This window comes from Hydra viridissima, unplaced genomic scaffold (genome assembly GCF_058129835.1).
Source record: "Hydra viridissima isolate aposymbiotic clone 2 unplaced genomic scaffold, HvirCarnegie_v1 scaffold_2, whole genome shotgun sequence".
Lineage (NCBI taxonomy): Eukaryota > Metazoa > Cnidaria > Hydrozoa > Anthoathecata > Hydridae > Hydra > Hydra viridissima.
In genome coordinates, this window is record NW_028324301.1 from 26228222 (window position 1) to 26250350 (window position 22129).

Sequence of the window (22129 nt, forward strand, 5' to 3'; positions counted from 1 at the left end):
AAATAGAAGTTGAGGAAAAATAAAAATAAGAACTTCTAACAAAGAGCTCTTCTTTTTATTTTTCAGATTTTAGATGCTTAATTCCTTGAATGAAAAGTTGAACTGATGACCCACTACTAAGGTTGTTCCTAGCCTTCCGTTCTCAAACTAGGCCATTCTGAGAGGCTGTTTGATTAAGTACCGTTGATAGTAGTATCGCACGTAAGAGACTTCTAAAACTCTGATTATTAATTCCTTGAATGAAGAGATGACTTCATACTCACTAACGAGGTTGTTCTTAGCCATCCGTTCTTAAACTAAGCAAAACAGTGAAGTTGTTTGATTAAGTATCACAGTTTGCTGATTTGCACATGCACCATTGCCGAAACTGTGATGCTTGGTTCCTTGATTGGATTGAAGAAGCTCATCACCATGCTTTTTACAAGCTGTCCGTTGTTATGTTTTGCAATTCAGTGGTTCTGTTTTGCAATTCATTTTCTGTTTGTTTAAGTATCATCGATGGTGGTGTCGTGCATGCAAACTTTCCGAAACTCTGATGCTTGTTTTTCTTGAATGGAGAGATGAGCTTATACTTTAGGTGACTTTTAAAACTGCAGTAATTAGTGCCTCGAATGGAAAAACGAACTCATTCTTTACAGACCAAGGTTGTTCCTGGCCATCCGTTAACATACTAGGCAACAGTACAGCGAAGCTGTTTGTTTTACAAGCTTTTGTCGTTTCGAGAAATCACTACATTAAGCATTCGATGGTGATACACGACTGATGGCCAGGTTCTGATTTTCGAATGAAAAGAAGAGTCGCATCCGACCACCGGTCGGCTTTCGACGCAAAACAGCTGTACACACTCGTCCAACGTCCAGTGACTAACTGTTGCAACGAGAAAGTTAGCTTTATTTGTCGTGCAGATTGTCCGCTTTGACGTAAAATGCTAGAAATTTGCTGAACGCTCGGTTTGCGCCGCCCAAGAGTCATTCTGTTTCTGCGTTGCCAGCGTCTGTCGGCTAAATACAACTGTAGACTCCGCGCAAGCTTTTTCACCGCAAAAGTTGTACAGAGCCACACCGAAGGCTAAAATCGACTTTAAGGTCGAAGGTTAAAATCGACCCTAGAGCTTTGAAAACGACGTCACGAAATTTTCAAGTACATCATCGAAGAAAATTACGGCGGCCAGATGCGACTCTTAGTACTAACTCTTCTAATCTTAGTACGTTAAGCATTCCAGTCGAGAGATCAGACGTTTTTTCGTCACCTAAGAGACCGGCCGATCCGTTTGCGACGCTGCGGAAAGAAAGAAGATGGCAAACCACAGGGTTGTTACCGTAACAAACCTCCGTGAGTACCTCCATCTCGAATGGCTTTTGGGGAAACGTTCGTTTTAAACTCAAAGGGATGGTTGTTAAAGCTCACAAAAGCCTGGTTAACGATTTTCTAACGGCAGAGACCGTGTTTACAATGGATGCAGGCCGTTTGCCCGAGCCCAAAGCGCAAGACCTTTCGGAGAACTCCTCTAGGTCGATGCAACGAAACTACTAGACGCGTGCACCTAGCGGCACGTTACAACCGAAGGACGCCCCTCGTGGACACTATACGAACGCAATTTTTCATTGTCCCCAGGCTTCCAAACCGTAACCTCATCCCCCTCCAATCCTAACCCCGTAATTCTCTTACTCCTTCCCCCCCCCCCCCCCCCACCCCTACCCCTCTTAAAAAAAAAAAAAAAAAAAGATAAAGAAAAAAAGAAAAAAGTTTCCTTCTCTCTTTTTTTCTAGCTTTTAGCCGGCCCTCCGCTAGAAGGGAATAGGGAGTAACGAAGGTTTGACATCAAAGTAGCGTTTCGTATAAGATTTGCTTGGCAAAATTTGACAATTTTTATAAAAGCCAAGCACTAGTTCAAACTGGAGATAATAAAACGAAATCGAATGATCTCACTTCTCAAACCACTGAGCTGCCATTGGTCGGCAGTTTCATGTTTGGAGACTATTGAGCTGCCATTGGTCGGCTGTTTAATCGTTGCGATTGGTCGGCAGTTTTATCGTTGGAGACCATTGAGAGATATAAAAGGCACTTTTTTTTTTTTTGAGCACAACATTAAACGCTATATCGTTAGATCTTGTTATAAAGGCACCCTTAAAATGCCGAATTGAAAAAAAAAAACAAAAACAAAAACAAACAGAAAAAAAAAATGAAATCGAAACGGGCATTCTTTTAAGCATAACGTTAAAAGCTAAATCGTTAGAGGTTTTATTAAGAAGGCACCTTTAGAATGCAAAAGACAAAAACGGAAAGTTTTGCTTTCCTGGCCACAAGCGATAAAATTGTTAGTAAAACGCACTCTAGCATTCTCACGTTCCAGACGTGACCAATGTTCGAGTAATCGAACAGGTCCGCTCAACCGTGAATGAAAGCGGAACTAACACACACTACCAACTAGTCACTGTGTTGGTCTGCTGAAATTACAACAGTCCATGAAAAGTATCTCGTAGAAAAGTCCTAATTTTGGATCATGGGCGGGCTGCTCAAATGAGCACTCTGCCCAATTGAAACAAAGGAAAAAAAAAAAAAAAAAAAGAAAAAAGAAACCGAAACGGGCATTCTTTTGAGCATAACGTTAAAAGCTAAATCGTTAGATGTTTTATTAAAAAGGCACCTTTAGAATGCGATGTCCTCAAATATTTTCCTCGATATTTTAATAAGTAAACAAAAACAAAACTAAGTCTTGCAACTGGCGAAAACTTTCAATAAGCAAACAAAGCAACAACTTTCCTTTCGAGTTTTTTACATTTTAAACAAAAGACAAACAAAGAAAAAAAAAACAAACAAAAACAAAAACAAAAAAACAAAACAAAAACAAAACAGAAAAGGGAGAATGAGTGAGTCGACTGATTTCGCTCAACTGTCTTAAACGAGAAGTCATAAACGTTTGCTTGTGCCAGCAAGTTGCAAATTAAGTTGTTAATGAGCTGCACCGCAAAAACTTAACCCACAGTTTATTAAGCATATTAAGCCTTTGCTGACATGTTAAGACATTTTAAGCCTTTGCTATTATCATGAGGCTTTTTTGCTCCACGAGCCAAAAAAGTACGCTAGAGTTGTTGACAAACTGCATCGCGGTCGAAAAGTGTAATTACGCCAACACTTTTATCCGTTTAAGCATTTCGTTTTCGCACGAACAACAATTAAAGCAGCTCGTTGAGCTTAACGACGTTCGTATTTTTTTTCGAAGCCAAAACTTCGGCTATAAGTAGAGTGAAGAGGCACTTCGAAAAACAACAAAGCTGTTCGCAGTCGATAGCAACGAGCGACAACATCTCTGCGAGTCTGGCATCAAGGTAAACATTTTTTTTTACATTTTCATTTGTTAGTGCCACTTTTGTGTACATTATGTATTCAAAAATTTCTTGCTGACGCTAGATTTTTCGTTTTCAATGAACAACAGTTGCAACCTCTAGTCGTTTGCTAAAACAGCTTGCTAGGACAACCAAATCAATCATATGTTGTGAAAATTTCTTTTTGTTCAACTGACTAAGGAAGATCGAGCGAACGCTTTTTTTTTTTATAACTTGTTTGTATCATATTGCTATTAAGAAAACAGCGTTGTGTATACTAAACGTGACATAATTGGCAATTATCCGTAACTAAAAATAAGATAGAAATTACAAACTTGATACCATATTTTAATTACTCTAACAAAACTAGACGTCATCGCGTGAGAAAATAAATGTTTATGACACATAACCTATTTTTTTGTTTTTTTTTTTCTTCTCTTTTTTCCTTTTAATCTCCTTTCTTTCGTCCAAAAAGCGTTTTGATTTTTGCCTCGCCACAAGCGATGAAATCGATAAAAAAACCTGCTCGGACATTCTCAATTCTCAACAACAAAAGCAATCAAAGTTCTAGCTCTCGAGCACGTGCGCCAACAGGTTGATGAAACCGTTCAAATATGCTCGATCGCTAGAATTTAAAAAAAAAAAAAGAAGCAAACCAGAAACAAACCAAAATAAAAAAAAAACAAAAACAAAAATGGACATCTTTAGAACGCTTAAATTTTATAAAATATTTTCCTCTGCGTTTTTAACCAGCTAAACTGTCGTAAAGTTTTTTCGGTGCAGTTCATTTAAAAAACTTAGTTTTCAACTTTTAAACGTTTTAGACTTCTCGTTTAAGGCAGTCGAAAGAAATGAGTCGACTTGCTCTCTCTCTCCCTTTTCGGTTTTGTTTTTGTTTACTTGTTTTTGTTTTTTCTTCGTTTGCCTTCGTTTGCCTTTGTTTGCCTTTGTTTGCTTTTGGAAAAGTTGTCGCCATGCGAGACTTAGTTTTTTTTTGGCTCAATTTGTGATTAAGTGAAGTTCTAGTCTTGAAAGTGTGCAAAGTGTGGGCCAATCTGGTGGCTGGAGTGATGACACGTGAATGCTGGAAATTCCAGACTTTGAGCGGATTCAGCGTACATAGAAAGAAAATGTAACATTCACGTGGGTCTCTCCTAAGCTTGCCATTGGTCGGTCTGCTGGCCTTAAGTACCCCCCCCCCCCCCCTCAACGTCACGTTTGCTCAACTTTCTCGGTCTTTGGCGCCCAAAGAAAGCTCGAGGAAGGATAAAAATGGCGAGGTTTCGGTACTGCGTTTTCTGTTTTTCCTATTTGTTTTTGTTTGTTTGTTTGTTTCGTTTGTTTGTTTATTTATTTAATCGTTTTTTTGTTTGTTTCGTTCGTTTGTTTGTTTGTTTCGTTTGCTTCGTTTGTTTTGTGATGTTTTGTTTTCCCTTCTTGATGGCACAAAACAGAAGCAAACAAGACTTTCGGTTATATTCGGTTATATTCGGTTCAATAAAAGTTTGTTGGTTTCTGCACAACAACAACAACAACAACAAAAGTCCCTCTGTCCCTCAAAAGCAGTTTCTCCTCTGTCCTAAAGAAGAGCCTCTTTGTAATCGATCTTGTCTGAATGCAGCTCTCCTTTTGCCTACAGGTTTTTATTCCAACCCTTTTGTTGTTGTTAGTGCCATGTTGTTGTTATTGTTATACTCTGTAAAAGCAGTTGTTGCTGTTGTACTTGTTTGTTGTTTCTAAAGACACTGTTGTTGCTGCTGTTAGCGCTGTTAGTAATCACCCACTTGGCTTGTATTTTTGTTTCTTGTTTTTGTTTTTTGTTTTATTTATAAACACTCTCTGAGTAAGTGATGCTGTTGCTGTTGTTGTTGTTACAGTTGCAATGAGTGTTTGTTAATGTTCCCCCACTTGGCTTGTTTATAATCTATTTTATTTTATCAACACTCTCTGAGTCAGTGATGGTGTTGCTGTTGCTGTTGTCGTTATTATGCTTGCAATGGGAGTTGTTACTGTTCACCCACTTTGCTTGTTTTGTTTTTGTTTCTTTATTTTATCAACACCCTTTGAGCCAGTGATGCTGTTGCTGTTGTTGTTGTTATAGTTGCAATGAGTGTTGTTAATGTTCACCCACTTTGCTTGTGTTTTTGTTTTTGTTTATCAACACCCTTTGTGTCAGTGATGCTGTTGCTGTTGTTCTTATTACAGTTGCAATGAGTGTTTGTTAATGTTCACCAACTTGGCTTGTTTATAATCTATTTTGTTTTATCAACACTCTCTGAGTCAGTGATGCTGATGCTGTTGTTGTTATTGTGCTTGCAATAAGTGTTGTTAATGTTCACCCACTTTGCTTGTTTTGTTTGTGCTTTTGTTTTTCTTTATCAACACCCTTTGAGTCACTGATGCTGTTGCTGTTGGTGTTATTATAGTTGCAATGAGTGTTAATGTTCACCCACTTTGCTTGCTTTATTTGTTTGTTGCTTTTTTTTTTATCAACACCCTGCGAGTTAGTGATGCTGTTGCTGCTTTTGTCATTTTACTTGTATTTATAGTTGTTACTGTTCAGCCACTTTGCTTGTTTTTTAATCTGTTTTATTTTATCACCACACTCTGAGTCAGTGATGATGTTGCTGATGCTGTTGTTGTTATTTTACTTGCAATGATAGCTGTTACTGTTCAGCCACTTTGCTTGTTTTGTTTGTTTGTTTGTTTGTTTTTTTTATCAATATCCTCTGAGCAAGTGATGCTGTTGCTGTTGTTGTTGTTATAGTTGCAATGAGTGTTTGTTAATGTTCACAAACTTGGCATGTTTATAATCTATTTTATTTTATCAACACTCTCTGAGTCAGTGATGCTGATGCTGTTGTTGTTATTATGCTTGCAATAAGTGTTGTTAATGTTCACCCACTCTGCTTGTTTTGTTTGTGCCTTTGTTTTTGTTTATCAACACCCTTTGAGTCACTGATGCTGTTGCTGTTGGTGTTATTATAGTTGCAATGAGTGTTAATGTTCACCCACTTTGCTTGCTTTGTTTGTTTGTTGCTTTTTTTTTTATCAACACCCTGCGAGTTAGTGATGCTGTTGCTGCTTTTGTCATTTTACTTGTATTTATAGTTGTTACTGTTCAGCCACTTTGCTTGTTTTTTAATCTGTTTTATTTTATCACCACTCTCTGAGTCAGTGATGATGTTGCTGATGCTGTTGTTGTTATTTTACTTGCAATGATAGCTGTTACTGTTCAGCCACTTTGCTTGTTTTGTTTGTTTGTTTGTTTGTTTTTTTTATCAATATCCTCTGAGCAAGTGATGCTGTTGCTGTTGTTGTTGTTTTAGTTGCAATGAGTGTTTGTTAATGTTCCCCCACTTGGCTTGTACTTCTGTTTTCTGTTTTGTTTTGTTTTTGTTTTTTTTGTTGTTTTTTTTCTCAACACTCTCTGAGTAAGTGATGCTGTTGCTGTAGTCGTTGTTATAGTTGCAATGAGTGTTTGTTAATGTTCACAAACTTGGCATGTTTATAATCTATTTTATTTTATCAACACTCTCTGAGTCAGAGATGCTGATGCTGTTGTTGTTATTATGCTTGCAATAAGTGTTGTTAATGTTCCCCCACTCTGCTTGTTTTGTTTGTGCCTTTGTTTTTGTTTATCAACACCCTTTGAGTCACTGATGCTGTTGCTGTTGGTGTTATTATAGTTGCAATGAGTGTTAATGTTCACCCACTTTGCTTGCTTTGTTTGTTTGTTGCTTTTTTTTTTTATCAACACCCTGCGAGTTAGTGATGCTGTTGCTGCTTTTGTCATTTTACTTGTATTTATAGTTGTTACTGTTTAGCCACTTTGCTTGTTTTTTAATCTGTTTTATTTTATCACCACTCTCTGAGTCAGTGATGATGTTGCTGATGCTGTTGTTGTTATTTTACTTGCAATGATAGCTGTTACTGTTCAGCCACTTTGCTTGTTTTTTTTTGTTTTTGTTTTGTTTGTTTGTTTGTTTGTTTTTTTATATATCCTCTGAGTTAGTGATGCTGTTGCTGATGCTGTTGTTGTTATTATGCTTTCAATGAGAGCTGTTACTGTTCACCCACTTTGTTTGTTTATAATCTGTTTTATTTTATCAACACTCTCTGAGTCAGTGATGCTGATGCTGATGCTGTTGTTGTTATTATGCTTGCAGTGAGAGTTGTTACTGTTCACACCACTTTGCTTGCTTATTGTCTATTTTATTTTGTCAACACTCTCTGAGTCAGTGATGCTGATGCTGATGCTGTTGTTGTTATTATGCTTGCAATGAGAGTTGTTACTGTTCACCCAATTTGCTTGTTTTGTTTTTTTATTTGTTTTTTTGTTTGTTTTTGTTTTGCTTGTTTTTTTTTATCAATACCCTCTGAGTCAGTGATGCTGTTGCTGTTGTTGTTGTTGTTATAGTTGCAATGAGTGTTTGTTAATGTTCCCCCACTTGGCTTGTACTTTTGTTTTCTTTTTTGTTATGTCAACACTCTCTGAGTCAGTGATGCTGATGCTGTTGTTATTATGCTTGCAATGAGAGTTGTTACTGTTGTAGTTATGTCTGTCATTTGTCCTTGTTAGCAAGTTCTATTTGCCCTCTCTTGCCTTTTTTCAACACAGTTTCTTTCTTTGAGTCATATGGTTGCGAGATCCTCTCAAACTCCATCTCTTTATTTATTTGTTTCTTTTCTTTTTCTTTTTTTTTTTCTCATTCTCCTTCTCATAATAGCAATCACTGCTGCCACCATGCATGTAATGCTAGTTGCTCTCATTCTTTTTCATTTGCTAGTGGAAACTTTGTTTCTTCTTGTTGCTCTCTTTTCTTTCTTTTTTTCTCTTTTGCAGAGGATTCGAAAAAACACAGCTCTTCCCTGCAGTTGTAAACATTCCAGGATTGGATGCAGGCAGAAGAAAAAAACTCTCACTGACTGGTTTCCTTTTTTTAGCAAAAACCGTTGCAAACAAACACCTGAACATGTCTTCTTCACAAGAAAACAACTCTGTTGTTGCTTCTTCTCCAAACTCTAAAGCAAAAAAAAAGAAAAGAAAGCAGTCACAAGAACAGAGAGACTTAAAGCTCAAAAACAAAGTCAGGGCCGCATTAGTTGCAGCGTGTGGCTCCGTAAACAGGGTTGTACCTTTCTATGGTACCAAGAAGAGGTACGCTGTTAGCTGTCCGATGCCTTTGTGCAAACATTCGTCCACAAGCATTAAAAGACACTTGACTAAAAAAGATCATTCTTGGACTTTGGATGAAGCTTCCATCTTTTACTCTGCAATGGTCAGGAAGTTTCAGCATGCTCGTCTCGAACGCAAGTCCGGCTGTCCAAAACCTTACCCCTGTTTGCAATGTTGGAAGTATTACGACCGACTGGACATACACTTGAAAGAGACTCATTTCTACGATTCCAAGATGATCAAACAAAAGATTGCAGAGGCAAAGCGATACGACAACGAGAAGCTCTATGTCCCTCAATTTATTCGACCTGCCTTCTTTGGTATTAAGCCAGTAGCTGAACAAGCGTCTGCATCAGGCTCTGCATCCTCTGCTCCTGGGCCTTCCTCCTCTTTTTCTTCTCCGGTTCTTTCCTCTGATCCTCTTTTAAGCTTGCCCTCACCAGTTGCTGGTTCGTCCGAGGCTCCTTCTGCAAACCAATGCACCTCTGTAGAAAACAAAGAGCTGAACACCGAATCCGTCCTTGACTCTGATTTCGATTCCTTAGAGCACTTGGTTTCCAGCTCCTATGTCTTGACCGAAGAAAAGAGACTCTTGTTTCAGCTGGACAAAGATGCTTTTCACTTTTATTACCAGTCAGCAGATGAGCTCTTCAGAGACTTTGAAAAGTGGCTTGTGGTAGCCAACAACAACACTTGGTCACAAGCAAAGATCTACAAAAATGCAGTTGTGGAAATATTGACTTGTTGTGACAGCACGTTGACGCTGCACCCAAACGCCCTCACCAATTCCAATGTTTTGGAGGATAGATACTTCTCCTTGCACTTTAAGAAAATTCAGCTCAATTCCAAGCTGAGTGAACTTGACCAAACAAAAGCCATGTCTTGTCACACGTTGTACAACCGCCTCGTCTCCCTTTGTCTCCTGTTTCGTTTCAGTGAAGCCAGAAACGTCTATTTCGGACTTTCTCATGAGGCCATCCGACGTTTGCGCTGCAAGGTGGATGAGTTGCGAAAAGTGCTGAGGCCCTTTCGTTCTTTGAGGAGGAGCCTTGTGAAAAGAAGAAAAAGCATCAACATCATCAATGTCAGTTTGCTGACCGAATATGGCAAGTCTGCATACGTAAGAGACTTAGTGGAATCGATTAGAAAGGCGTCTCTTCCGCTGACTAGAGACAATGCTGTGTCTCTACGAAACCATCTTCTGCTCTCTGTCACTGTAATTAACAGTTTAAGAAAATCTAACATTGCTCTTTTAAACATTAGAGACTACATGGCTGCTGAGAAGAGTGAGTGTGGATATTGCATTGTGCAAGAGCGCTACAAAACAGCATACAAGTACGGAGCCAAAAACATTCTAGTGCCGAACGACTTGAAAGTGTTGATCGATATTTATTTGCTGAGATACAGAGACCTTCTTGTCAACGACTCTCACTACATGGCTGCAGACACCAAGACTGTTTTGGAGTTGAGCGACTGCTACAGGCCCCTTTTTCCTTCGGTGAGAGCCAACAAAGACGAAGGTGTGACACTAGGTGCAACTAGAGTGCCTGTTTACCAGATGGGTTCCTCTGCTATCACCTCTAGCCTGACGTCCTGCTTCAGAAAAAGCCAAGTAAACATTCCCATGAAGCGTCTTACTCCCACTTGCATTCGCGGTTCGATAGCCACTTACTTTGCCAACAACAGCAAAGAAGATCGCGAGCGGTTTGCTACACTCTACATGAAGCACAGCAGACACACAATGGATAGCTTTTATGTGTCCCAGTGGAACGCTGCAGAGGAGTTGCGCTTTGCCCTGGGCATCGGACAGTCCTTCGGAGTCATAGAGTCTTTGACTGTTGAAAAGTCTGAGAGACCACCAAAGGAGGAGAAGGATGTGATGGACTGGCTCCGAACTAATGCAGAGGAGTACGGTTTTCATGATGTTGAGGACATTTTTGAGGAAGATTCAGACTCCGGTTCTGACTCTGAAGAATGTGCTGCTACTTTCGGTTGTACCACAGTGGTTCCATTTTCTCCAGCTGTAGAAAACAATGCTCCTTTAGAGGACAGCAACGAACATGTTGTAGATTTCTTGTGTGAACCTAGCTCAACTCCTGTTTCGTCTGTTCCTTCTGAACAAACAATCGCTGGTCCAGTTCTTGAACTATCCTCTGCTCTTGCACAACTAGTTCCTAATGAACAAGCTGTTTGTATGGATGTAGATCAGACTCTAGCTGTTCCTGTTGGCACAGCTTGTTCTCCTCTTGCATTAACATTATTTCCTGATGAACCGGATTTTATTGAACACCATGCACAACTTTCTCCAGTTTACTTTAGTGAGCAAGTGGTTGCCAAACCTGTTTCTGCTGCTCCTGCTCAACAAGTTGCTTTCAGTCCTTCAAAAGAGGTCTTTTCTGTTCTGCTGGAAACAGTGTCTAATGTTGCTTCACAGCAAGATAATCTTATGGCTGTCACACGTGTTTTCCATGCTCCTCCTGAAGCTGCTCTTCTTGAACCTGCTCTTCTTGAACCTGCTCTTCTTGAACCTGCTCATAAGCAAGTGGTTGCCAAACCTGTTCATGTTGCTCCTTCTCTGCAAGTTGTTTTTAATCCTTCAAAAGAGGTCTTTTCTGTTCCTCTGGCTCCTAATCTTGTTGCTCGTCAGCAAACGATGGCCAAACCCAGTTTGTTTCTTTCAGCTGTTCCAGTCCAACAGGCTGGTACTGTTCTTGAAAAACAGCCCTCACCTGGTGCTGTTCAATCTGTTGGTAGTCTATTTAGCCAAAGTCTTGCTTGTACATCCAGAGGTAAATTCTTTTTGATTTTTGATTTTTATGCAAATCTCAACACGCTTTCAAAAAATAAAAATGCCCAAATTAACTCCTTGCCCTATTGTTATTGTTAAAGCTGTAAAAAAAAAAAAAAAAAAGAAAAACAATAAAAAAAACAAAAAAAAAAACAAAAAAAACAACACAGAAGTGTGTATGTATTTGTTGCAGGACTAATTCTGTGATTGCTTAAATGTTTACACAAGTGAATGATACTAAAACTGATTATGTTTTAGAAGTAAAAGATCCAAGAAGAAAAAAAATCAAGTTGGAAATGCCATCTTTTACTCAAGAACACATCGGTAATGTAAAACCTAATTTATACAAACATATATAAACACAAACCTCTTCTTGCACAATTTCAGATGGTTAACTGTTAATAAAAACTAGCCATCATTGCTAAGTGCACTTTTAGAAAGTTGTGTCTACCCGATTTCTAATGATGAAGTTAGAAACATCACCGTTAGAAATCATGCACAGCTTGTTATTATCTCTAACACTTAGAAACTGTTGATGGTTTTTTTATGAATTAGAAAAATGAACATGGTTTTATTTTATTTCAGGATCAACTCAGCCAAGAACAAAGGAAAACAAAGCAGAAGTTAGCCAATGCCAATTAGGTAATCTTTCAAAAACCAGTTATTGCTATCAGTGCAAACAATAAGGTCAACAAAAAAAACAAATAAAAAAACAAAATTAATCTTGTCATGCTTCAGAACCAAATGAATATTCGATTTAATCTCTTTGTGTTATGACTTGAGTTTGTAAAATTTTAGATGAAATAGTTGAAAAGCTGAATGCTTGCCCTGGCCACAACGAATGGTTCAACACCAGAAGTTTTCCTCGATGTGCAGCTTTAGTGTTGGCATACATCTTGCAAGACGTGTTTACAGATGTAAGCTCAAGTTGCTCGTACAAAGATTACCTTGGCATCTTGGCAAATCATAGCAGTGACAAGCTCATTCATGTCTTGCAAAAGTACTCCTACCGAAGCCATATTAAAGACAAAATTAAAAACATGAAGCTAAAAATTCAAAAAGAGGGTAGTTTAGAAAAGTTTGTTCAATATGGCAATATAGTGAGACCATTTATGTAGTTTAGAAAAGTTTGTTCAGTTTGGCAATAAAGATGGGCCTTTTGTGTAGTTTGTTTTCTCTATGCTTTTGCAAATATATTTATCTGTTTCGCTAAATACATAATAAACAAGAAGTTCTGTTAAACTGTTCTCACATTTCTTATTTAAAGATAGTTCAAACTTTTTTTATCTTTAAAAAAAAAAAAAAGTCGTTTTGTTATTCTGTTAACACTTTTAATAGAGTTGCATTTAGAATTACTTCTGATGTTTTTAAGAGTTTGTTAAAAAGCAAATTAATATTTTCTGTGATGTTAAACTGCATAAGTGAAATTTAAAAAAGGAAAACTGCTCCAACCATTTTTCGGAAAAAGAAATCAAAAAGTTCCTTATTTTAAAAGATCTAGACATCCATTTCTTCTTCAGCAAAATAGCGAGGCTTTTTTTATGAACTCTTACTCTCTATTTTTTCATATATTTACACAAAGGATTTTATTAAGTTCAATGTAAACATACATAGAAGTATATTATGTTTTTTTTTTTGTTTGTTTTTTTTTTATGGTGTCTAACTTTTGTTTCACTTCTATTTTATTTTACGTTTATCTTGTATTTTATCATGCCTTATTGGTTTTTGCGTTTTGTGATGTCAAGCTGCGTAAGCTAAACTTAAAAGAGGAAAACTACGCTAACTTTTCTTTGAAAAAATATTCAAAAAGTACCTTAAAAGAGAAAGCACACGAATTTAAAAAGTTGTATCTTGCCATCCAATTCTTCTTCTGCAAAGTAGTGAGGCTTTTGCTCTCTAATTTATCTCTATTTACGCAAAGGGTTTTATTTCAATGTAAACACGTATAAAAGAATACTTTGTTAAAAATAATGTTAAAGGAGTTGCGTAAAAAAAACGTCTGAATAAACTTTCTTTACAAAAAAAAACAACTAAGAAACAAGCGCGCCTAAGAAAAACCAGATCGCGATTCACTAAGTCAATAGACGAAAGAAACAAACTTTAAAAAGTCTTTCTAGACAACAAATTCTATTTTTGGCAATGCAGTTTTTGTATTTATGCAACCTATCTTTTGTTTCACTTCTACTTTATTTTACGTTTACCTTGTATTTTGTCTTGCCTTTTTGCGTTTTGTGATGTCAAGCTACATAATCTAAACTTAAAAGAGGAAAACTAGGCTAGTAGAATATTATGTTGTTGGTTTTATATGCAGCCTAACTTTAGTTTCATCTATATTTTGTTTTGCGTTTATCTTATATTTTATCTTGTCTTTTTGAGTTTTGTGTTTTGTGATGTCAAGCTACATAAGCTAAACTTTAAAGACCTTTTTTTTGAAAAACTATTCAAAAACTACCTTTAACAAAGTAGCGAGGCTTTTTATGCACTTTTACTCTCTAACATACCTATATTTGCGCAGAGGATTTTATTTAACTCAATGTAAACATACATAGAAAAATATTGTTACCCGTTTATTTTATGCAGCCTAACTTTAGCTTCATCTGTATTTTATTTTACGTTTATCTTATATTTTATTTTGTCTTTTTGAGTTTTGTGCTTTGTGATGTCAAGCTACATAAGCTAATGTTAAAAGAGGAAAACTACGCTAACCTTTTTTTGAAAAACTATTCAAAAACAACCTTTAACAAAGTAGCGAGGCTTTTTATGCACTTTTACTCTCTAACATACCTATATTTGCGCAGAGGATTTTATATAACTCAATGTAAACATACATAGAAAAATATTGTTACCCGTTTATTTCATGCAGCCTAACTTTAGCTTCATCTACATTTTATTTTACGTTTATCTTATATTTTATTTTGTCTTTTTGAGTTTTGTGTTTTGTGATGTCAAGCTACATAAGCTAATGTTAAAAGAGGAAAGCTACGCTAACCTTTCTTTGAAAAACTGTTCAAAAACTACCTTAGACATAATCTAGATTTAAAAGAGGAAGACTACGCTATTTTTGCTTTGAAAAAACTTTCGAAAACCACCTTAATCGATAGAGATAGCACACGATTTTAAAATGTTGTATCTAGTGATCCACTTCTTTTACACCAAAGTAGCGAGGCTTTCTATGCACTTTTACTCTCTAACATAGCTATTTTTGCGCAAACGATTTTATTTATTTCAATTTAAACATGCCTAGTAGATTATTATGTTGTTGGTTTTTTATGCAGCCTAACTTTAGTTTCATCTATATTTTATTTTGCGTTTATCTTATATTTTATCTTGTCTTTTTGAGTTTTATATTTTGTGATGTCAAGCTACATAAGCTAAACTTTAAAGAGGAAATTTACGCTAACCTGTCTTTGAAAAACTATTCAAAAACTACCTTTAACAAAGTAGCGAGGCTTTTTATGCCTTTTTACTCTCTAGCATACCTATATTTGCGCAGAGGGTTTTATTTAATTCAACTTAAACATACCTGTTAGATTATTATGTTGTTGGTTTTTTATGCAGTCTAACTTAAGCTACATCTATTTTTCATTTTACGTTTGTCTTATATTTTATTTTATCTTTTTGTGTTCTGTGATGTCAAGCTACATAAGCTAATGTTAAAAGAGGAAAGCTACGCTAACCTTTCTTTGAAAAACTATTCGAAATCTATTTTTGAGATAATCTAGATTTAAAAGAGGAACACTACGCTAATTTTGCTTTGAAAAAACTCTCGAAAACTACCTTATTCGATAGAGATAGCACACAAGTTTAAAAAAGTGTATCTAGTCATCCACTTCTTCTACAGCAAAGTAGCGAGGCTTTCTATGCACTTTTACTCTCTAACATTATGCATTTTACTCTCTATTTTTGCGCAAAGGGTTTTATTTAATTCAATTTAAACATGCCTAGTAGATATTTTATGTTGTTGGTTTTTTATGCAGCCTAACTTTAGCTACATCTATTTGTCTTATATTTTATTTTATGTTTTTGTGTTCTGTGATGTCAAGCTACATAAGCTAATGTTAAAAGAGGAAAGCTACGCTAACTTTTCTTTGAAAAACTATTCAAAATCTACCTTTGAGATAATCTAGATTTAAAAGAGGAACACTACGCTAATTTTGCTTTGAAAAAACATTCGAAAACTACCTTATATTTTATCTTGCCTTTGTTAGTTTTGTGTTTTATTATGTCAAGCTTCATAATCTAATCTTAAAAGAGGAAAACTGCGCTAACTTTCCATTGAAAAAGTACTCAAAAAGGACCTAAATCGATATAGATAGCTCACGATTTTAAAAAGTTGCATATAGTCATCTTCTTCAGCAAAGTATCGAGGCTTTTTATGGATTTTTACTGTCTAACTTTCCCATATTTGCGCAAAGGAATTTATTTAGTTCAACTTAAACATGCCTAGTAGATAATTATGTTGTTTGTTTATTATGCAGTGTAAACTTTGTTTCATCTATATTTTACGTTTATCTTATATTTTATTTTGTCTTTTTGAGCTTTGTGTTTTGTGATGTCAAGCTACATAATCTAAACATAAAAGAGGAAAACTACGCTAACCTTTCTTTGAAAAACTATTCAAAATCTACCTTTAACAAAGTTGCGAGGCTTTTAATGCTTTTTTACTAACATACCTATATTTGCGCAAAGGATTTTATATAATTCAATTTAAACATGCCTAGTAGATTATTATGTTGTTAGTTTTTTATGCAGCTTATCTTTAGTTTCATTTATATTATGTTTTAGGTTTATCTTATATTTTATCTTATCTTTTTGAGTTTTGTGTTTTGTGATGCCAAGAATTTTAAGCTAAACTTAAAAGAGGAATGCTACGCTAACCTTTCTTTGAAAATCTATTCATAAACTACCCTAGACAAAAGCTAGATTTAAAAGAGGAAAACTACGCTATTTTTGCTTTGAAAAAACTTTCGAAAACCACCTTAATCGATAGAGATAGCACACAATTTTAAAAAGTTGCATATAGTCATCCACTTCTTCTGCAGCAAAGTAGCGATGCTTTTTATGCACTTTTTCTCACTAGTTTGCTTATATTTACGCAAAGGAATTCATTTAATTCAATCCAAGCATATATAGAAGATTATTATGCTATGATTTTTTTTTTCTTTTATGCAGCCTAACAATTATTTCACCTATATTTTATTTTACGATTAACTTTTATCTTACTTTTCTTTTTTGAGTTTTGTGTTTTGTGATATCAAGCTACATAAACTAAACTTTAAAGAGGAAAACTACGCTAACCTTTCTTTGAAAAACTATTCAAAAACTACCTTTAACAAAGTAGCGAGGCTTTTTCTCTCTAACATACCTATATTTGCGCATAGGATTTTATTTAATTTAATGTAAACATACCTAGTAGATTATTATGTTGTTGGTTTTTTATGCAGTCTAACTTTAGCTTCATCTGTATTTTATTTCACGTTTATCTTATATTTTATTTTGTCTTTTTGAGCTTTGTGTTTTGTGATGTCAAGCTACATAAGCTAAACTTAAAAGAGGAAAGCTACGCTAACCTTTCTTTGAAAAACTATTCAAAATCTACCTTTGAGATAATCTAAATTTAAAAGAGGAACACTGCGCTATTTTTGCTTTGAAAAAACTTTCGAAAACTACCTTATTCGATAGAGACAGCACACAAATTTAAAAGTTTGTATCTAGTCATCCACTTCTTCTACAGCAATGTAGCGAGGCTTTTTATGCACTTTTACTCTCTAACATACCTATATTTGCGCAAAGGATTTTATTTAACTCAATGTAAATATACATAGAAGAGTATTGTTACCCGTTTATTTTATGCAGCCTAACTTTAATTTCATCTATATTTTATATTGCGTTTACCTTATATTTTGTCTTGCCTTTGTTAGTTTTGTGTTTTGTTATGTCAAGCTTCATGATCCAATCTTAAAAGAGGAAAACTGCGCTAACTTCTCATTGAAAAAGTACTCAAAAAGGACCTAAATCGATATAGATAGCTCACGATTTTAAAAAGTTGCATATAGTCATCTTCTTCTTCAGCAAAGTATCGAGGCTTTTTATGGACTTTTAATCTCTTATTTACCCAAATTTGCGCAAAGGACTTTACTTAATTCAACTTAAACATGTCTAGTAGATTATTAAGTTGTTTGTTTTTTATGCAGCCTAACTTTAGTTTCATTTATATTTTATTTTACGTTTATCTGATATTTTATCTTGTCTTTTTGTGTGTTGTTTTGTCAAGCTACATAAGCTAAACTTAAAAGTGGAAAACTACGCTAACCTTTCTTTGAAAATCTATTCAAAAACTGCCTTAGACATAAGGTAGATTTAAAAGAGGAAGACTGCGCTATTTTTGCTTTAAAAAAACTTTCGAAAAATACCTTAATCCATCGAGGTAGTACACGAATTTACAAAGTTGTATCTAGTCATCCACTTCTTCTATAGCAAAGTAGCGAGGCTTTTTATGCACTTTTGAGTTCTAATTTATCTCTGTTTACGCAAATGGTTTTTGTTTATTTCTGTGTAATGATATACAAAAGAGTATTTTGTTAAAGATTATGCTGCAGGAGCTGCGTAAAAAAACTCTGGTGACCTTTCCTTAAGAAAAAAGCAACTGAGAGGCATGTGCGCTTTAGAAAATTCAAATCGCGATTCACCAAATTAAAAGACGAAAAGAACGAACTTTAAAAGCTCTTACTAGACGTTTGTGTTTATGATAGGCAATGCAGTTTTAGATTTTATGCAGCCTAACATTTGTTTCATCTATATCTTATTTTACGTTTATCTTATACTTTATCTTGCCTTTTTGAGTTTAGTATTTTGTGATGTCATGCTAAATAAGCTAAACTTTGCTAATTTTTATTTGAAAAAATATTCAAAAACTACCTGAATTATAAAGCTAGATCTAAAGGAGGAAAACTACGCTAACTTTTCTTTAAAAAAATATTTAAAAACTACCTTAAACATAAGCTATATCCAAAAGAGGAAAACTATGCTAACTTTTCTTTGAAAAAATACTCAAAAACTACCTTAAACATAAGCTAGATCTAAAAGAGGAAAACTACGCTAACTTTTCTTTGAAAAAATACTCAAAAACTACCTTAAACATAAGCTAGATCTAAAAGAGGAAACCTACGCTAACTTTTCTTTGAAAAAATATTCGAAAACTACCTTTAAACATGATTTAGATTTAATAGATGAAAACTACGCTAACATTTCTTTGAAAAAACATTCAAAAACTACCTTTAAACATGATTTAAATTTAAAAAAGGAAAACTACGCTAACATTTCTTTGAAAAAATATTCAAAAAGTACCTTAATCGAAAGAGATAGCACGCGAAATTAAAAAGTTGCATCTAGTCATCCGTTTCTTCTTCATCAAAGTAGCGAGGCGTTTATGCACTTTTTATTCTCTAATTTATCTCTATTTACGCAAATGGCTTTTGTTTATTTCAATGTAAAACTTTTCAAAAGAGTATTTTGTTAAAGATTATGCTGCAGGAGCTGTGTAAGATAACTCTGGTGACCTTTCTTTAAGAAAAAGCAACTAAAGTAGATGTGCGCCTAAGAGAATCCAAATTGCGATTCACTAAATTAAAAGACATATACAACAAACTTTAAAAGTGAAACTATTTTTACAAGCGTATTTGGTAAAGATGAAATGTTCTTATGACATTTTAACGTTACGAAAAGGATTTTCTTCAGTTCAAATATTTATTACAATTTAAAGTGTTAAATAATGTTACAGAAACGACCTAAAACGCCTGTTGTATTAATTTAAACGAACAAAATAGATAAAAAAAAAAGAAAAACTATCATTAAAAAAAAAAAAGAAAAAAAGAAAAGAAATAGAAGTTGAGGAAAAATAAAAATAAGAACTTCTAACAAAGAGCTCTTCTTTTTATTTTTCAGATTTTAGATGCTTAATTCCTTGAATGAAAAGTTGAACTGATGACCCACTACTAAGGTTGTTCCTAGCCTTCCGTTCTCAAACTAGGCCATTCTGAGAGGCTGTTTGATTAAGTACCGTTGATAGTAGTATCGCACGTAAGAGACTTCTAAAACTCTGATTATTAATTCCTTGAATGAAGAGATGACTTCATACTCACTAACGAGGTTGTTCTTAGCCATCCGTTCTTAAACTAAGCAAAACAGTGAAGTTGTTTGATTAAGTATCACAGTTTGCTGATTTGCACATGCACCATTGCCGAAACTGTGATGCTTGGTTCCTTGATTGGATTGAAGAAGCTCATCACCATGCTTTTTACAAGCTGTCCGTTGTTATGTTTTGCAATTCAGTGGTTCTGTTTTGCAATTCATTTTCTGTTTGTTTAAGTATCATCGATGGTGGTGTCGTGCATGCAAACTTTCCGAAACTCTGATGCTTGTTTTTCTTGAATGGAGAGATGAGCTTATACTTTAGGTGACTTTTAAAACTGCAGTAATTAGTGCCTCGAATGGAAAAACGAACTCATTCTTTACAGACCAAGGTTGTTCCTGGCCATCCGTTAACATACTAGGCAACAGTACAGCGAAGCTGTTTGTTTTACAAGCTTTTGTCGTTTCGAGAAATCACTACATTAAGCATTCGATGGTGATACACGACTGGGCCAGGTTCTGATTTTCGAATGAAAAGAAGAGTCGCATCCGACCACCGGTCGGCTTTCGACGCAAAACAGCTGTACACACTCGTCCAACGTCCAGTGACTAACTGTTGCAACGAGAAAGTTAGCTTTATTTGTCGTGCAGATTGTCCGCTTTGACGTAAAATGCTAGAAATTTGCTGAACGCTCGGTTTGCGCCGCCCAAGAGTCATTCTGTTTCTGCGTTGCCAGCGTCTGTCGGCTAAATACAACTGTAGACTCCGCGCAAGCTTTTTCACCGCAAAAGTTGTACAGAGCCACACCGAAGGCTAAAATCGACTTTAAGGTCGAAGGTTAAAATCGACCCTAGAGCTTTGAAAACGACGTCACGAAATTTTCAAGTACATCATCGAAGAAAATTACGGCGGCCAGATGCGACTCTTAGTACTAACTCTTCTAATCTTAGTACGTTAAGCATTCCAGTCGAGAGATCAGACGTTTTTTCGTCACCTAAGAGACCGGCCGATCCGTTTGCGACGCTGCGGAAAGAAAGAAGATGGCAAACCACAGGGTTGTTACCGTAACAAACCTCCGTGAGTACCTCCATCTCGAATGGCTTTTGGGGAAACGTTCGTTTTAAACTCAAAGGGATGGTTGTTAAAGCTCACAAAAGCCTGGTTAACGATTTTCTAACGGCAGAGACCGTGTTTACAATGGATGCAGGCCGTTTGCCCGAGCCCAAAGCGCAAGACCTTTCGGAGAACTCCTCTAGGTCGATGCAACGAAACTACTAGACGCGTGCACCTAGCGGCACGTTACAACCGAAGGACGCCCCTCGTGGACACTATACGAACGCAATTTTTCATTGTCCCCAGGCTTCCAAACCGTAACCTCATCCCCCTCCAATCCTAACCCCGTAATTCTCTTACTCCTTCCCCCCCCCCCCCCCCCACCCCTACCCCTCTTAAAAAAAAAAAAAAAAAAAGATAAAGAAAAAAAGAAAAAAGTTTCCTTCTCTCTTTTTTTCTAGCTTTTAGCCGGCCCTCCGCTAGAAGGGAATAGGGAGTAACGAAGGTTTGACATCAAAGTAGCGTTTCGTATAAGATTTGCTTGGCAAAATTTGACAATTTTTATAAAAGCCAAGCACTAGTTCAAACTGGAGATAATAAAACGAAATCGAATGATCTCACTTCTCAAACCACTGAGCTGCCATTGGTCGGCAGTTTCATGTTTGGAGACTATTGAGCTGCCATTGGTCGGCTGTTTAATCGTTGCGATTGGTCGGCAGTTTTATCGTTGGAGACCATTGAGAGATATAAAAGGCACTTTTTTTTTTTTTGAGCACAACATTAAACGCTATATCGTTAGATCTTGTTATAAAGGCACCCTTAAAATGCCGAATTGAAAAAAAAAAACAAAAACAAAACAAACAGAAAAAAAAAATGAAATCGAAACGGGCATTCTTTTAAGCATAACGTTAAAAGCTAAATCGTTAGAGGTTTTATTAAGAAGGCACCTTTAGAATGCAAAAGACAAAAACGGAAAGTTTTGCTTTCCTGGCCACAAGCGATAAAATTGTTAGTAAAACGCACTCTAGCATTCTCACGTTCCAGACGTGACCAATGTTCGAGTAATCGAACAGGTCCGCTCAACCGTGAATGAAAGCGGAACTAACACACACTACCAACTAGTCACTGTGTTGGTCTGCTGAAATTACAACAGTCCATGAAAAGTATCTCGTAGAAAAGTCCTAATTTTGGATCATGGGCGGGCTGCTCAAATGAGCACTCTGCCCAATTGAAACAAAGGAAAAAAAAAAAAAAAAAAAGAAAAAGAAACCGAAACGGGCATTCTTTTGAGCATAACGTTAAAAGCTAAATCGTTAGATGTTTTATTAAAAAGGCACCTTTAGAATGCGATGTCCTCAAATATTTTCCTCGATATTTTAATAAGTAAACAAAAACAAAACTAAGTCTTGCAACTGGCGAAAACTTTCAATAAGCAAACAAAGCAACAACTTTCCTTTCGAGTTTTTTACATTTTAAACAAAAGACAAACAAAGAAAAAAAAAACAAACAAAAACAAAAACAAAAAAACAAAACAAAAACAAAACAGAAAAGGGAGAATGAGTGAGTCGACTGATTTCGCTCAACTGTCTTAAACGAGAAGTCATAAACGTTTGCTTGTGCCAGCAAGTTGCAAATTAAGTTGTTAATGAGCT

At 35.8% G+C, this 22129-nt stretch overlaps 1 protein-coding gene and 1 long non-coding RNA gene across 3 annotated transcripts in view; one reads left to right on the plus strand and one right to left on the minus strand.

The window, feature by feature from the left end:
• Nucleotides 1-4540: 4540 nt before the first annotated feature.
• Nucleotides 4541-12457, plus strand: LOC149892637 (uncharacterized). The gene is made up of 5 exons (XM_090080011.1): nt 4541-4612; nt 8274-11294; nt 11552-11617; nt 11879-11935; nt 12092-12457. The coding sequence occupies exons 2-5, from the start codon at nt 8303-8305 to the stop codon at nt 12409-12411; spliced, it is 3435 nt and encodes a 1144-aa protein (XP_089936137.1). The 5' UTR covers nt 4541-4612; nt 8274-8302; the 3' UTR covers nt 12412-12457.
• Nucleotides 12458-14871: 2414 nt separating this feature from the next.
• Nucleotides 14872-22129, minus strand: part of LOC149892638 (uncharacterized) — a 321349-nt gene continuing 314091 nt past the window's right edge. For both annotated transcript variants that reach the window (XR_016450167.1, XR_016450168.1), the window contains exon 3: nt 14872-18211. This is a non-coding gene — a long non-coding RNA (uncharacterized LOC149892638). The remainder of the gene's footprint in view (nt 18212-22129) is intronic.

Bases quoted from the DNA above. Each gene is read 5' to 3' on its own strand.
- LOC149892637 (XM_090080011.1), top strand. From the start codon at position 8,303: ATGTCTTCTTCACAAGAAAACAACTCTGTTGTTGCTTCTTCTCCAAAC. The intron at 11,295-11,551 runs GTAAATTCTTTT...ATTATGTTTTAG, and splicing joins TCTTGCTTGTACATCCAGAG to AAGTAAAAGATCCAAGAAGA. The intron at 11,936-12,091 runs GTAATCTTTCAA...GTAAAATTTTAG, and splicing joins AGTTAGCCAATGCCAATTAG to ATGAAATAGTTGAAAAGCTG.